General features: G+C 41.3%; 1 protein-coding gene across 1 annotated transcript in view; it reads right to left on the reverse strand.

The window, feature by feature from the left end:
- Window positions 1-4,571: 4,571 nt before the first annotated feature.
- The window catches only part of LOC129858385 (attractin-like protein 1), a 345,360-nt gene continuing 331,890 nt past the window's right edge, over window positions 4,572-18,041 (reverse strand). Inside the window, exon 30 of the mRNA XM_055927569.1 lies at window positions 4,572-7,268. Coding sequence (XP_055783544.1) covers window positions 7,144-7,268 — 125 coding nt within the window. The 3' untranslated portion in view covers window positions 4,572-7,143. The remainder of the gene's footprint in view (window positions 7,269-18,041) is intronic.

Genomic DNA, 18,041 nt, shown 5'->3' on the forward strand with positions numbered 1-18,041 from the left:
AGTGCGGCAAGGTGGAATAGCCCGCACTGGGCTAAGCACGCGTACTGGGGACACCGTGCGCTTTACCGCATAACACGGTGTCTGACCAGTACGACGCCCTCTTACTCCACGGCAAGCCCGGGGAGTTGGCTCAGGTATCCAACCCGGCTTCGCCACACTCCCCTTTAGCCCCCCCCCAAGAAATTTTTGGGTGAGCCTCTCAGGCTTCCAGCCGCTCTGCCTTGCTTTTGCCTCATAAAACCTCCTCTCCGCCTTTGCTGCCTCCAGCTCCGCTTTGGGGCGGCGACACTCCTCTGGTTCTGCCCAGGGTCCTTCTCCGTCCAGAATCTCCTCCCAAGTCCATTCCTCTTTTCCCCATTGCTGTAGTTCCTTCTCTCTCTCCTCAATCCGCTTGGTCCTGTTGTGGTGGGTGTTTCTGTAAAGGCAGTCAATGTTGTTCTCCTCCTCAAACGAGGAGGAGCATGGATAGGACCAAGATGCGGATTGAGGGAAATAAGCCATCTTTTAATGAAAACAGCAAAACAATACACTACAAAACTACAAAACAACAAATGAGACTAACCTTCAACTGTCCTGTGAGGACACAGGAACAAACACCCACAAAAGCCTACTGCCTATGGCTACCTTAAATCTGGCTCCCAATCAGAAACAAATGAATGACAGCTGTCTCTGATTGAGACCCAATCTAGGCAGCCATAGACATAACTAGACAACCTAACAAACACTATCCCATACACATACAACACCCATGGACTAACCAAACACACACAACATACAATGCCCACCCCAACTCACGCCCTGACCAACTAAACATAATCAAAATAACATAAAAATAGGTCAGGAACGTGACAACTACTTTAAAAAGGTGGAAGCCATCAATGGCAATGTCCATGCCAAAACTTATATCCATGATACGTCCTCTATCTATCTCTATGACAACAGGCTCCGATATAGAAGTTGCCAAAATACCATGTGTCCACATATTAGTGCATTCGTAACAACTCAACCATTACGAAACTTCAATTAAGCCCCAGGTAGTAAATTAGCAATTACATTTTGACGTCCATACATAAATTCCTCACTTTGTGGGCTTATTTTCATGGACAGATTTTGTGCGGAGTAAAACCTCTCGCTTCACCTCTTCCTCTCCGGCTTATGACAAAAAGTAATGTAGACAAATACTGTGCCATCTGATTGGTTGAAGGTGATTCAAATGTTGACAAGTTAGTTTTGAAGAAGGCCCCTCAATACAGAGGTAGGCTCAAAATGCAAGGACGAATGGCACACTGATACATGAAGTGAAATAGAATGGTGAACATAGCGATCAGGATTTATCAAACATATTGGTCAAATCAGATGTACACTATCCCTGATGCAGTGAAAAGAATAACAACATCTACAAAATATAAGAAGGCTTTATATTACATATTTTTGAGTGCAGACCCATCACACCTTTTTAATTATCTGAATTCGCCGATTTAATGTACCAACCAAACTTCTGGGAGAGCCAGATGGTCCCCTTTTGATTAGTACATGTCCTATTAATCAGAAATGACCGTTAAATGTCAAGCTCTGTACAACGCGCAATCAGATTGAATCCCAGCCTAGGTCTCTTTGGCCTTTTACTGTAAGAGTGGGACAGGAGACTCTGCAGTCTGCTTCTATTGATTGAGTTGTTAGCATGGAGTTAACTCCAACACAGACAGTCTTTTATCTTGAGAAAACCAGTTGTATTTAAAATGGCAGGAAAGTGCACCACTTGTCTCTCTTTACTAATGGCGAAGACAGCATGAGTATCGACAGTATGCAGCCCTTTCATGTATCATTGGATGGTGGACTGTTAAGTTTGAACCTAGGGGAAATCTTTAAAGATCTACACTCCTCATTCCCTATCAAAATGTCTTCACAATTCTCTGATTATTCAAGCATACAAACATTAAAGATTCAATGAAAATGTTTGAAGAAATATAAGGGCTCTATTCAATCTGTATTGCGAAAGTTCAACATCACAGCGTGATGTAAAATTAAAGGCAATGTTCCCGTGTTAGCGGGGACTGTATTCACGGTAAACGCTGTATACAGTGACTTCGGAAAGTATTCAGACCCCTTGACTTTTTCCACAGTTAAGTTCCAGCTGTCACGTTCCTGACCTTATTTCCTTTGTTTAGTCTTTGTTTAGTTGGTCAGGACGTGAGCTGGGTGGGTATATTCTATGTTATGTGTTTCATTGGTTTAGGGTTGTCTAATTGGCCTGATATGGTTCTCAATCAGAGGCAAGTGTTTTACGTTGTCTCTGATTGGGAACCATATTAAGGTAGGCTGTTCTCACTGTTTGTTTGTGGGTGATTGTTCCTGTTCGTGCGTTATTTGTGTTTTATATATTCTCAAGTTCAGGACTGTAGCGTCGTTGGGTTTCGTTTTGTTTATTGTTTTGTTCGTCTTTAAAAAAAGTATTCAAATATGGATACATACCACGCTGCGATTTGGTCCTCCTCTCCTTCTACGAGAGTCGTTACACCAGCCTTATTCTAGAATGTATTAAATAAATACAAATTGTCAGCAATCTACACACAATACCCCATAATGACAAAGCGAAAACAGGTTTATATATATACAGTGGGGCAGAAAAGTATTTAGTCAGCCACCAATTGTGCAAGTTCTCTCACTTAAAAAGACGAGAGAGGCCTGTAATTTTCATCATAGGTACACTTCAACTATGACAGACAAAATAAGAAAAAAAATTCCAGAAAGTCACACCATAATTTGCAAATAAATTCATTAAAAATCCTACAATGTGATTTTCTGGATTTTCTTTTCTCATTTTGTCTGTCATAGTTGAAGTGTACCTATGATGAAAATTACAGGCCTCTCTCATCTTTTTAAGTGGGAGAACTTTCACAATTGGTGGCTGACTAAATACTTTTTTGCCCCTCTGTACACATATAAAAATGTAAAAAACATATTTACATAAGCATTCAGACCCTTTGTTATCAGACACGAAATTGAGCTCAGTTGCATCCTATTTCCATTGATAATCCTTGAGATGTTTCTACAACTTGATTGGTGTCCACCTGTGGTAAATTCAATTGATTGGACATGATTTGGAAAGGCACACACCTGTCTATATAAGGTCCCACAGTGGACAGTGCATGTCAGAGCAAAAACCAAGCCATGAGGTCCAAGGAATTGTCCCCAGAGCTCCGAGACAGGCTTGTGTCGAGGCACGGATCTGAGGAAGGGTACCAAAACATTTCTGCAGCATTGGAGGTCCCTAAGAGCACAGTGGCCTCCATCATTCTTAAATGGAAGAAGTCTGGAACCACCAATACTCTTCCTAGAGCTGACCGCTCAGCCAAACTAAGCAATCGGGGGAGAAGGGCATTGGTAGGGTGGTGACCAAGAACCTGATGGAATTCCTCTGTGGAGATGGGAGAAACTTCCAGAAGGACAACCATCTCTGCAGCACTCCACCAATCAGGCCTTTATGGTAGAGTGGCCAGACAGAAGCCACTCTTGAGTAAAAGGCACATGACAGCACACTTGGAGTTTGCCAAAAGGCACCTAAAGACTCTCAGACCATGAGAAACAAGAATCTCTGGTCTGATGAAACCAAGATTGAACTCTTTAGCCTGAATGCCAAGCATCACGTCTGGAAGAAACCTGGCACCATCCCTACGGTGAAGCATGGTGGTGGCAGCATCATGCTGGGACGATGTTTTTCAGAGGCAGGGACTAGGAGACTAGTCAGGATCAAGGCAAAGATGAATGGAGAAAAGTACAGAGAGATCCTTAATGAAAACCTGCTCCTGAGCACTCAGGACCTCAGACTGGGGCGAAGGTTCCAACAGGACAACGACCCTAAGCACACAGCCAAGACAACGCAGGAGTGGTTTCGGGACAAGTCTCTGAATGTCCTTTAGTGGCCAAGCCAGAGCCCGGACTTGAACCTGATCGAACATCTCCGAAGAGACCTAAAAGTAGCTGTGCAGCAACACTCCACATTCAAGCTGACAGAGCTTGAGAGGATCTAGAGCTTCAACAAAGTACTGAGTAAAGGGTCTGAATACTTATGTAAATGTCAATATTTCAGGTCTTGTTTTTGTTATTTTTGTTATTAACAAAAAATTATAAAAACCTGTTTTTGCTTTGTCATTATGGAGTAGTGTGTGTAGATTGATGAGAGAAAAAACCGATTGAATCAATTTTAGAATAAACGCTGTAACCTAACAAAATGTGAAAAAAGTAAAGGGGCCTGAATACTTTCCAAAGGCACTGTATGTCGGCTCAATCTTCAATTACCTTTACATTTCTATTGCGCAATATGCAACGCTTAAGCTATACAGATTGAATAGAGCCCCTAGTCTTGAAAGTGTAATAAGTCGCATAAGACACATTACATATCAAAATCACCACACATTCTATATATGAACGATCAAACCAAGACATCCTTTTGGCGGATCTTTCAAGGTGTCCGATGTCAGTATCTTTAAGTACTCTCTGCTTGTAAGTCAATCAAATTGACATCTGGTGCATGAAATCAATAAAGCTTGAGAATTGAGAGGCAAAAAAAATACAAAGGAGACATGTTTTAATCACAGTATTAAGAAGCATCAAAATGTTTAATTGTAACTTTACATAATATGCCCATAATGAACAAAATAATGAGGTGAGCTGCTCTTCATTCATACAAATTTCAACAGATCTGTGTAAAATACATTTCATGTAGTTCACCTGACTGGAAAACATTAGATTTATCACATTTCTACATTTCTTATGTACATTTAAGTGTGATAATTTATTAGGGTTTGTTTACAATGATTTACAAGACAAAGCGTGACACAGAACATAGGATGCTTCGGATAAAAGTGTAAACACGACAAACTTCAAAGTCATACAGAGAAAACAAACAGCCCAAATGCCAAAAATATGCATGCATGCTTCCTTCCTCCATTCCTTGAAGAAATCCCAGGTAGAGAGTAGGAAAGGAAACATATGTAACATTTTGGAACTAAGAATGGTATAGGCTGAATAGAGTTGCAGGATCCAAGCTGAGTTAGTGTGTAACACAAATTAAACGACCTGGATATTGAGGTTAAATTAATCATTTGGTTTTTGTCTTATTAACATACTGTACAAGAAAACAGAGCTAAGTACAATTTGTTAGGAGTTGCCTTTTCTAACTGTATGCCCTTGTCATTCCCTTAGAAACACAATCATACACAATCACAATAAAATATGGCAAAATAAAAAAGGAGTAGCAATTAAAGTATTATTTTATATTCTAAATCTATACTTAAATAAATCAAGGAGTCTTGATATGTATAAAGTATATGTGTTGACAGATACTGACAAATATGTTGAAACATCTTCACATACAGTCATGTCCAAAATTATTGGCACCCTTGATAAAGATGAGCAGAAAATACAAATACTGAGCTATATTTTATGCAAAAAAAAGTTTTTACTTCTATTATTTTATACTAATACAATTGCTCAGACAAAGAGATTTAGTTTAACAAGTAATATATATATATATATGAAAAAATAGATCTGTGGTAGATTTGGCGTTGAAAGAAGGATGCATACGCAGAAAATAACCCCATACCCACTGTAAAATAATGTGGATTTTTGACGTTATGGGGCTATTTTGCTTCCACTGGTCCTCGGGCCCTTGTTAAGTATGGCATAATACACTTTACCCAGTACCAGGACATTTTAGCCAAAACCTGGTTGCCTCTGACATGAGGCTGAAACTTGGCTCGAAGTGGGTCTTCCAGCAAGACAATAACCCAAAGTACACATCAAATTCAACAAAGAAATGGTTAATTGACCACAAAATTAACATTTTGCAATGGTCATTTGTCTCAGGAAATCTGTGGTCGAACACCTGTGGTTTGAATTGAAAAGGGCAGCCCATAAGGATCTGGAAAGATTCTGTATGGAGGAATGGTCTAAGATCCCTCCCAATGTGTTCTTCAATCTCATATTATCCTTGCAAGGTGAAGTATTGTGTGTTTTCCCGCTGGGACTACCCATATGAAAATGTATGCACACACGACTGTAAGTAACTTTGGCATAAATTATTTTGATTATTATTATAATAGGTATTCAAAGGTATTCAAAACAGGGGTGCCAATAATTTTGACCCTATCTTTTTGAGAATGTTTTTCATTACTTAAAACTCTTTCTCTGAGCATTTGTATTAGTATAAAATCATATAATGTTCATTTTTTTTTATATACATACAATATAGCTCAGTATTATGTATTATTGATTTTATACAGTATGTTTTGCTCTTCTTTATCAAGGGTGCTAATAATTTTGGACCAGACTGTATATGAAACATGGAGAGGACATGCATTTAAATGCCATTCTAAATGTTATGCCATTGCTCTTTGACAATGAAGTTAAACATAACAAACAAACAGGCATGTTTCAATACTGATATACCAGTTTTCTTCCTTTTTTCCCGCTGTTCTTTGCATCCGACTTCTTCATTAGGCCATGACATGCTGTACTGCTGGTAGGCTAAGTCCTGGGAGGAATCCTCAGCACAGGATACCTTACCTCAGAGTGAAGCAACCATATAGTCAAGTCACAAGCTATTCTATCTAGACCCATAAGCTGCTCTGTTCATTTAGCCTGGATTGAACTTGGGCAGAACATACATTAAAATAAAACATAAAGGAGCTTTTATCTTTGTATCAAAATGAGCACACATCTCACCAGCAAGAGGCCCTTGGCATTGTTCTTTCAGACTCACGTCACATGACATTCAAACTTCCAGTGGTGACTCTTCCTGAACTCTTAAGGAGATGTGTTCACAGGGAGGAAGTGCAGACTACAAACTTCCTGACAGAGAGCCAATGGGAAGTCCAGAACCCTCCAGCTGGGCTGGGCAGAGATCCAACCAGAGAGCAGACAAGTCACTCTGGGAAAAAACAACATTACAGGGCGTGGAGATGAGGCACACTTTGCTTGCTGACACTCAACGTCTCAATAAAGGGATTCTGTTATCACCAGGTTCACTTCAGCACGCCGTGTTGTTGAGAGACTGATAAAAATAGAGCAAGAACTGGTCATAAAACAGAAGCGTTCGCGGTCCTTTCAGGTGCATTCAGGCTCCCCTTTTGGTCAGGCGGTTCAAACACAGGTCCCCTGATGTGTTACTGCGTGCAGTTTGCGGTTCTTCAGGCCGTGGTACTTATCTTTGAAGTCTCCAGGTTTCTGCTGCGAGGTGTCAATCAGGGCACTGGCGATGGCAATGCCTACAGGGAGAAACACATGGGGGAGGGAGAAAGGGAAAGGGAGGAGGGAGAGAGACAGAAGGAGGGAGGTGAGCTTCAAAGAAGACACTCAGCAGTGTGGCAAAGTAAAACACAGCAGACAGTAATTAGCTCACTGCCTCCCGCCCACTTAAACCCATTCCCAACGCCCAGAAACGCTTCCCCAACTCTTGCCCAAGCCCTCGCATATCAGAGTTCAGCAGGAGACGAGGGACTACATGTCACTGAAGCATAGCTCTATACCTCTCTAGGCTGCTATGGGCTGTTCTTTTTCTCAAAACAACAATCTGATGGTCTGCTCTTTTCTCCACAATGCAAAAAAAAAAAAGTGGAGAACACAATGACACTAGATGCTTACTGTAGTTAATATGGATTTTCAGTATGGCTTGCCCTCTGTACAGCGGTAGGCTTGACTAGTATACTCATTAGGACAGGAGGTAAATCTCCTTGTATGCAGCCAAAAAAACTAAAGAGAAAAACAAGGAAAAACTCTACATGTTTAAGCGTTTCACACACCAGTGATTCCTGGGTTTTTGCAGAGGGAAAGCTGATGTGTAATCAAATCAAATTTGTATTTGTCACATGCGCCGAATACATCAGGTGTAACCCTTACAGTGAAAAGCTTACTTACAATGATGTGTGTGTGTGAGTGCGCGCAGTGTGCCTATGCATGTGTGTGGTCAAGCCACAGTGCGCCTTAGGTAGGCATGGCAACAATCGCCTCAGTGCTCTTTCCCGCCGCCACGGACAGGAGGCCAACCCTCAGCACTGATTACAGAACAAGATGTCTGAGTTAGAGAGGTATAGAGAGAGGGACAAAGTGGGAGTGGAGGAGAGAAAAGCGCCTGGGCTGACACTTTTAGTCTACAGCCTGACGTGTCTGGTCAGTGGAGCCAGACTAGATTACCTGTCAGCCCTTTCACTCCAAATCACAACCAGCTCCTTTTCAACACCGTTACCTGACACTTTTTCTATAGCAATCACTACACGTAACACTTCAGCTAATATGTCTGACCTTGACATCCAAAGCCATCACTACTATTGGATAGAAACCACCACCACATGTAACTCCTGAAAGGCAAACTTTCCACACTTGAAAGTAACACTTTTTTAACTCTAAATTAAAGCTTTTCAAAGAAAACTAAAAACATTTCATGAAAAAGTTATCGTTATAGATGCCAATTTGGTGACTCAACCAAAGGTGAAAGCTTACAACAGCGGTTCCCAAACTCGGTCCTGGGTCCCACCCTGGGTGCATGTTTTGGTTTTTGCCATAGCACTACACAGCTGATTCAAATAATCTACTAATCATCAAGGTTTGGCTATTTGAATCAGCTGTGTAGTGATAGGGCTAAAACCAAAACATGCCCCCTTGGGATCCACAGGCCGAGTTTGGGAAATGCTGGCTTATAACCAAATAGCTTATTTTTCATGATTGCTAATTAAAGCCAATGCCTTCTGGATAACCAGAGATATGCATCTCAAATCTCAAAATCTCGAAAATAATAATAATATAATCAAATCAGGATACAGGTGAGCAGAGGTGAAGGGCGCTCCCTGCTAATGCAACCTACTAAGGGAATTGTTTTGTCAGGTGAGGATGCTGGATCACTAACCCTGATGAACAAAGTGGTTTGGAACAGAAAGGGCCTTTCTAGCACTAGGGACCACAAATACATATCATTTTCAATCAAACAGCAATGGGACATAATACTATGATACTAAGTTCTGACGAGGGTTTCAGTGAAGAGAAATACAGTACAAATGCCAGGTCTTTCTTGAATTTGTTGATTTTTATAAAGGTTAAATAAAACTAAACGTAAATAAGAAGAACAGGCACATTAATCTGATGACAGCTTGTAATGAAATATAATAGAATTAGTGCCATCTGCATGACTATAAAGGAGTAGAGTTACAGTTATCACTTTCTAACACAGATTACAGCTGCTTGACTTTCAAGTTTAGCTTTTAGTATTTCTGCTGACCAGGCAGGATTTCTCCATGAGCTACTGTTGGTTCCCCATTATTCAAATAGTGTCATTAAGAGTGAGAATCCCTGTAAAAAACCTTGTCCTAGTTTGATACACTACATGACTAAAAGTATTTGGACATCTGCTTGTCAAACATCTCATTCCAAAATCATGGGCATTCATATGGAGTTGGTCCCACCTTTGCTGCTATAACAGCCTCCACTCTTCTGGGAAGGCTTTCCACTAGATGTTGGAACATTGCTGCAGGGACTTGCTTCCATTCAACCACAAGAGCATTAGTGAGGTCGGGCACTGATGTTGGATGATTAGGCCTTGCTCGCAGTCTGCATTCCAATTCATCCCAAAAGTGTTCAATGGGGTTGAGGTCAGGGCTCTGTGCAGGCCACTGATCTTGACAAACCATTGCTCTATGGACATCACTTTGTGCACGGGGGCATTGTCATTCTGAAACAGGGCCTTCCCCAAACTGTTGCCACAAAGTTGGATGCACAGAATCATCTAGAATGTCAATGTATGCTGTAGCGTCAAGATTTCCCTTCACTGGAACTAAGGGGCCTAGCCCGAACTATGAAAAACAGCCCCAGACCATTATCCCTCCTCCACTTAACTTTACAGTTGGCACCATGTATTGGGGCAGGTGGCGTTCTCCTGGCATCTGCCAAACCCAGATTCAGTTATTGTGCTGACATTGCTTCTAGAAGCACTTTGGAACCCGGTAGTGAGTGTTGCAAGCGCTACGCGCTTCAGCACTCGGCGGTCCGGTTCTGTGAGCTTGTGTGGCCTTCCACTTTGCGGCTAGGCTGTTGTTGCTCCTAGACATTTCCACTTCACAATAACAGCACATAGCACAGCACACCTCAGGAGGCTGAAGAAATTCGGCTTGTCACCAAAAGCACTCACAAACTTCTACAGATGCACAATCGAGAGCATCCTGTCGGGCTGTATCACCGCCTGGTACGGCAACTGCTCCGCCCACAACCGTAAGGCTCTCCAGAGGGCAGTGAGGTCTGCAGAACGCATCACCCGGGGCAAACTACCTGCCCTCCAGGACACCTACACCACCCGATGTCACAGGAAGGCCATAAAGATCATCAAGGACAACAACCACCCAAGCCACTGCCTGTTCACCCCGCTATCATCCAGAAGGCGAGGTCAGTACAGGTGCATCAATGCAGGGACCGAGAGACTGAAAAACAGCTTCTATCTCAAGGCCATCAGACTGTTAAACAGCCACCACTAACATTTAGCGGCCGCTGCCAACATACTGACTCAACTCCAGCCACTTTAAAAATGGGAATTGATGGAAATTATGTAAAAACGTACCACCAGCCACTTTAAACAATGCCACCTAATATAAAGTTTACATACCCTACATTACACATCTCTTATGTATATGTATATACTGTACTCTATATCATCTACTGCATCTTGCCATCTTATGTAATACATGGACCACTAGCCACTTTATACTATGCCACTTTATGTTTACATACCCTACAGTACTCATCTCATAGGTATATACCGTACTCTATACCATGTACTGCATCTTGCCTATGCCGTTCTGTACCATCACTCATTCATATATCTTTATGTACATATTCTTTATCCCTTTACACTTGCGTGTATAAGGTAGTAGTTGTGGAATTGTTAGGTTAGATTACTTGTTGTTATTACTGCATTGTCGGAACTAGAAGCACAAGCATTTTGCTACACTCGCATTAACATCTGCTAACCATGTGTATGTGACTAATAAAATTTGATTTGATTTGATTTGACATACAGTTGACCGGGGCAGCTCTAGCAGGGCAGAAATTTGACAAACTGACTTGTTGGAATCCTATAATGTTGCCATATTGAACGTCACTGAACTCTTCAGTAAGGCCATTCTACTGCCAATGCTTGTCTATGGAGATTGCATGGCTGTGTGCTCGATTTTATACACCTGTCAGAAACGGGTGTGGCTGAAATTGCCGAATCTACTAATTTGAAGGGGTGTCCACATACTTTCGTATGTAGTGTATTTTCACCTGACAATGTGGTTGACAATGTTGACCAGATGTGCAAGCCTCATCTCAAAGTCAGTTCCTATTGTAACTGAATTGAATGCATACTCTGTTTCTAAATCTGTTAAAGACATACTTATTAACAGTCTTTTAAATCCTCATCACCCAAACTGGCAGGACAGATATTATTTGAGACTAGGAGTGAATGACAGAGTTACATAAGAGGATCCACTCTGGGTTAATAACCTCTGCTTCCCACTTGGTTCTCATATCACTGTCAACAAGCTCTCCACTCACAACTGCGCAGGGGGAACAGTAGGAGACAAGATGACGTCTCTGATACCCTCAGAATAACTGGACAACACTGTAGTCCAGCCCAGCCTGCACTGTGGGTCAGAGAGAGAAAGAGAGCCCTGAGTCTGGATGTGAATTGACACTATGCCTGGAAACAGAACACCTTACACTAGCATACCCTTACATTCCCAATAATGGCAAAATAAAAGGAAAAGGGATTAAGAAGAAAGATTAAGAAAAAAAGAGCAATCATATCTTTATTTTGTACGCGTTATCTTTCCTCGACACACTCAGCAGTGCATGTTAGTTTAACGAGCTTAGAAAAAGCCAAGGCCACCGGACCACGAGGCTGTGATGGGAAACGGGGCGTCATGGTGGCAGCTCGGCGGAGAGAGAGATAGAGAGATGGTCAGGAGAGCAGAAAAGGATAGATAACAGGGACCCTGATTGTGCTTTTCCTCCATTTTCCATCGCTTGCTTGGGAAACTTCAAGAGAATTATAAACCAATGCCACATTAAACTGAGACTGGGAGACTTACAGTGCCTAGTGAAAGTTTACACACCCCTTGCATAGTCTTCAAATTCTATTGCCTTAAAATTAAATCTAAAAAGGGATTACATTCGATTTTTTCGACTACAGATCTACACTGAACATTTTTCTAATTAATAAAAAATAAAAACAACCAAAATGTCTTGCTTGTGTATGTCTTCACACCCCAGAGTTAATACTTGGTGGAAGCACCTTTGGGAGCCATTACAGCTGTGAATCATTTTGTATAAGATTCTACCAACTTTGCACAACTCTTAGGGCAACATACTGTATATCCATTGTTTTTGTCAAAATTGCTCAAGCTCAGTTAATGTGATTGGGAATCATTTATGGGCAGCAATATTCAGCCCGTAAAAAATTTAAGTCAGGACTGAGACTGGACCGAACTGGACTGAACTCTTGGAAAGCCATTCTGGTGTATCTTTGTCAGTAACATGTGTGCAATTGTCCCTATGACAAATTAACTACATATATCCCAGGGTAAGATTTACAGAAGACTGTGGGTTTTTTGATCCTGACAAATTCCCCTGTCCCTGCCGATGACAAGCATACCCATAACATGATGCTGCCACCACAATACTTGAAAATACAGAGGGTTTCACTCTGTGTTGTATTGAATTTGACTCAAACTTGCAGTTTTAATTTAGGCAAAAAAAAGTTAATTTCTTTGCTGTGTTGTCTTGCAGTATTACTTAATGGCCTTGTTGAAAAAAGAATGGATGATTTGGAGTGGATTTTTTAACACAGGCTTTCTTGTCACGTTGTCATACAGACCAGTACTGTGGAGTGAAATCAATGTTGGTGACCCTCTGTATTTTTAGGTATTGTCAGGTGGCACCGTCATGTAATGGTAACACACTATCACAGATTATTGTGAAATCGACACATTACTTAATTTAAATTTGTGACAGGCACACAAAAAAGTACATTTTTTCATGTCCACCACACGATTTTCTTTATAACGCATTGTGTTGAATACACAATGTTCATGTCTACCACACAATTTTCTTCCTAACGCATTTGTGTCAAGTAGCACATTTTCTTCATAAAGAATTAAATTGTGTTGTAGCTCACATTAGCTAGGCTAGGGGTTAAGGTTAGGAATAAGGGTTAAGGTTAGGGTAAGGGTATTTAAATTGTTAAGGTTAGCTAACATGCTAGGTAAGTAGCTAAAAAAGTAGTACGTAGTTGTAAAGTTGCATATTAGTTAAAATGCTAAAGTTGTCCATCATGTGATTCGAACACGCGTTTGGGTTGCTAGACCTACGCGTTATACGCCCACCGGTCCTCCCCAACCAACCTCCCCAGTATCGTTTCTGTCTAAAGTAACTTACTGCCTTCATCGGTGATTGAAATGCACAGTATATCAAATCATGTAATTTTTTTAGTTTTTTGTGTGTGTCACAAATTTTGCATAAGTAATTAGTGTCTATGTCACGATAATTTGTGATAGTAGGTTGGTAATGGGTTGTCACTGGCTGGAACTGGGGAGTTAGTCAGGATTAAAAAGGATGAAAGGAGAAAAGCCCAGGTAAAAAGTTAGAGGAACACCCACCGTCTTCTGAAAAAATACAATGTGTTTTATTATTCAGCAGGACAATTACACAAACTTAAATACCAAAGACACCCCAGAATGGCTTTCCAAGAGGTGGTGTGTTCCTGAATGATCCAGTCGCAGTCATGATCATATATGATTTGATTTGATTTACTGAGCTTAAAGCTGCAATATGTAACTTTTTGGGTGAATTCACATAGAAATATGAGTTATAGATCTGTCATTCTTATTGAAAGCAAGTCTAAGAAGTGGAGTAAATCAATAAATCTGTTCTATGTGCGCTATTTCTTTGCTTCTCATTTTTAAGTTTCATTTTTGCGTCTTTTACTTTCGGTTTTGTACACCAGCTTCAAAGAGCTAACAATACAATATTTTGTGTTATGGAGTTTAGATGATACAATGATTCTCTAAACTATACTTGCTTCTTTTTCCACATAAACTGAAATTAGGCAAACTATTAGAATCTTTGTAACCAGGAAATGGCAGAGCCATTTCTGCATAGTGCACATTTAAACAATTTCGACAATAACAATGTTGCCCTAAGAGTTGTGCAAGGTTGGTAGAATCTTATACAAAATGAGTCTCAGCTGTAATTGCTGCCAAAGGTGTTTCCAGCGAGTATTAACTCTGGGGTGTGAAGACATATGCAATCAACACATCTTAATTTTTTTTGTTATTCATTTAGAAAATGTTCTATAATTTTTCTTTCACTGAAAATGTGGAGTAGGTTGTGTAGATCTGTAGGTTTGGCAGATTACATTTTAAGGCAGCAAAATGTGAAGACTGTGCAATGGGTGTGTAGACTTTCACTAGCGACTATCTTTACATGCACCTTGGCTAAATGCAAGTCGCTGGGCAACGAGGGCACCACCAGAGACTCTTACCTCGGACCGCACTCACTCAACAGATCTCTCCTCTATTTATCTCCCTCTCCCCCTCTCCATATGTCATTCTCTCTCTCTCTATTACTCTCCCTGTCATGGCAGGTCCACCTCTCCTCCTGAATAGGCAGATTATTGTTGATGAGAATAGGATTGCTGTGTTTGTATGGAGACTGTGTTTGTATGTTTAAACTCCTAAGAACATGCTGGTATCTGGCAGGGAGATGGTTTTCTTCCCTGTCCTGACATAGTTCTCATCCTGTAGGGGACCCCCAACAATGAGGGAGAAGGTAGAGAAGACTGATGATGGAAAGAGGAGCAGGTAAAGAATTAAGACATGTGAAAGATGAGGTAGTAAGACTAGAGTAGGAGGTGGCTGCTATATAGACATCCATCCATCTGTTGGGGAAGTTCCTCACTAAGCAGCTAGTCCCAGTAGGTTGGCAGTAGAGTAAGCAGATTAATACAATAGCCACTCACTCAACTATTGGACTGAAGGAATACATTAGGCTTGGTTAGATCCACCGCTCCCCTGACTTAGACAGATTTAGTAGTGTGTTTGTGTTGGAAGATGGGCAATGATAGACTCCAGAGTGGAGGGATTTGGTGCTTCTTCTGGTCTCCTCGGCAGAGCACTGTAAAGCCAGTGACACACAGGGGGCTTAGAGAAGTTGACTGCTTCACCAGCTTGTAATCTCTACACACAGACATGCCTGTGGAGAGGAGTGTATGTGTGTGTGTGCGTACATGTGTGCGTTCGGCATGTTTGTGGGAATGTGTGTGTATGTGCAGGCAGATTGTCTATACCAGACAACAATTAATACAACTTCTACTACTTGTAGAGGATGGAGTTGAAATGTGACATTTCCTCCACAGTGTTATGTATGGATATGGTTGGTATGGAACTCCTCTGAGTAACTTTTCCTATGAAGATGAGCCCTTTATCCACCTGTGCTATCCTGGGAGCCTCAGCTCTGCTGATCTCAGCATTACAGAACAATGTGTTTGAGCTCTGTACCAGACAGGACTGTGCACTGCTCTACCCAGCATACAAACCCCAGGCTCGCAACATCCAGGCACTTTAATCCCAAAATCGGGGAGAAACCGTCAGGATCCTAAGAGGCGGATTAATATGGCGCAGGTGTCGCGATAACGCAGGATTCTGAGTTTTTCACGCAGAAAAGGAAAGATAAAACCCAGAAAAAATGACTTACTGCGTTTTGTAAACGCAGATTAAAAATTATTCTTATTGTAAATTCTGCTCGGTTCAGTCAGGGTTCGCACCAGATCATGAATGTAAAAGGACTAATTTTGTGCTTCAGTTGCACTTCTCCACTTCTATGAAATATTTTTGCTCTAGTCATTGGATCACCAGACAGCGCTCTGACTGACGTGCAGACTTCTTTTCTCCGTGTACTTTCCTCAGGTGTAGTTTCTTTCCGGCAGCAAGTTAAATTGAAATATTAACTTCAAGCAAAACATTAGGAAATATGGCTGGCTACATTATTTCTATGATACGCCTTAGAAATATGATGGTCATCCATTGTTTTTGCAAAAATACCTTGCTTTTTCATTGTAAGCTGATTGACTGCTGCAGCCAACTGTTGTCATCTGATGAAAATGATTTCCTGATGAATATGTTGCACTAATGTATTTTGTGTGAAGAAAAACTATAGTTGCATGCCCCTTATCACTCTATTGAAGCAAAAAAAACACTGAATGTTTTAAACAGATTTTTTGATGGTCTTCGTTTTGTAAAGGCAGATTTCTGAAAGCTAATGCTAACCCTGCTATAGAGTTGAACCACCACAAATGTAGTGAGGAGGGAGGCTGTCACTTTCCTTCAAATATTTGAGGTTCTCAAATCAAAGTTGATCAAATCAAAATCAAAGTTTATTGGTCGTGTACACAGTTTAGCAGACGTTATAGCGGGTGCAGTGAAACGCTAATAAAATGGTCGCACCACACCGACACCGCTGTGAAGGCGCAACAGCGCCTCTACAACCTCAGGCGGCTGAAGAAATTTTGCATGGCCCCAAAGACCCTCACGAACTTCTATAGATGCACAATTGAGAGCATTCTGTCGGGCTGCATCACCGCCAGGTACGGCAGCTGCACCGCCCTCAGCCGAATGAGCGATCAGCTTAACGCATCACCGGGGGCACGCTGCCTGCGCTCCAGGACACTTACAGCACTCAGTGTCAAAGGAAGGCCAAGACGATAAGCAATGACCTCAGCCACCTGAGTCATGGTCGGTTCACTCTGCTACCATCTAGCAGAAAGACATAGTACAGGTGCAAATCAAATCAAAGTTTATTGGTCGGGTACACAAACATTATTGCAGGTGCAGTGAAATGCTAGCTCTAACAGTGCAGTAATAATAACTAGCAATACAAAACAACACACACATCCTCCAAGAACTAAAAAGAAAGAAATTGAGAAATATCAGAATGAGAAATGTCAGAATCTGTAATATAAAAATATACAGTGCATTCGGAAAATATTCAGACCCCTTGATTCTTTCCACAGTTTTTCCCCCCTCACCAATCTACACAAAATACCCCATAACGACAAAGCAAAAACAGGTTTTTAGAAATTATGAATTAAACTGAAATATCACATTTCACAAGTATTCAGACCCTTTGCTCAGTACTTTGTTGAAGCAACTTTGGCAGTGACTACAGCCTTGAGTCTTTTTGGGTATGATGCTTCAAGCTTGGCACACCTGTATTTAGGGAGTTTCTCCCATTCTTCTCTGTAGATCCTCTCAAGCTCTGTCAGGTTGGATGGGGAGCATCGCTGCACAGCTATTTTCACGTCTCTCCAGAGATTTTCCCATCTCCACAGAGAAACTCTGGGGCTTTGTAAGAGTGACCATCGGGCTCTTGGTCACCTCCCTGACCAAGGCCCTTCTCCCCCGATTGCTCAGTTTGGCCAGGCAGCCAGCTCTAGGAAGAGTCTTGGTGGTTCCAAACGTCTTCCATTTAAGAATGATGGAGGCCACTGTGTTCTTGGGGACTTTCAATGCTACAGAAATTGTTGGTATCCTTACCCAGATCTTTGCCTTGACACAATCCTGTCTCGGAGCAGTAAGTACAATTCCTTCAACCTTCTGGCTTGGATTTTGCTCTGACATACACTGTCAACTGTGGGACCTTATATAGACAGGTGTGTGCCTTTCCAAATCATGTCCATGCAATTGATTTTACCACAGGTGGACACCAAACAAGTTGTAGAAACATATCAAGGATGATCAATGGAAACATGGAAACATGGAAACATGGAAACATGGAAACATCACCTAAGCTCAATGTCGAGTTTCATTGCAGAGGGTCTAAATACATATGTAAATAAGTTATTATTATTTTTTACATTTGCAAAAATTTCAAAAAATCTGTTTTGCTTTGTTATTATGGGGTGTGTAGATTAATGAGGGGGGGAAATTATTTCATCAATTTTAGAATAAGGCAAAGTGTGGAAA

Source organism: Salvelinus fontinalis, chromosome 1, assembly GCF_029448725.1.
Source record: "Salvelinus fontinalis isolate EN_2023a chromosome 1, ASM2944872v1, whole genome shotgun sequence".
NCBI classification, from domain to species: domain Eukaryota; kingdom Metazoa; phylum Chordata; class Actinopteri; order Salmoniformes; family Salmonidae; genus Salvelinus; species Salvelinus fontinalis.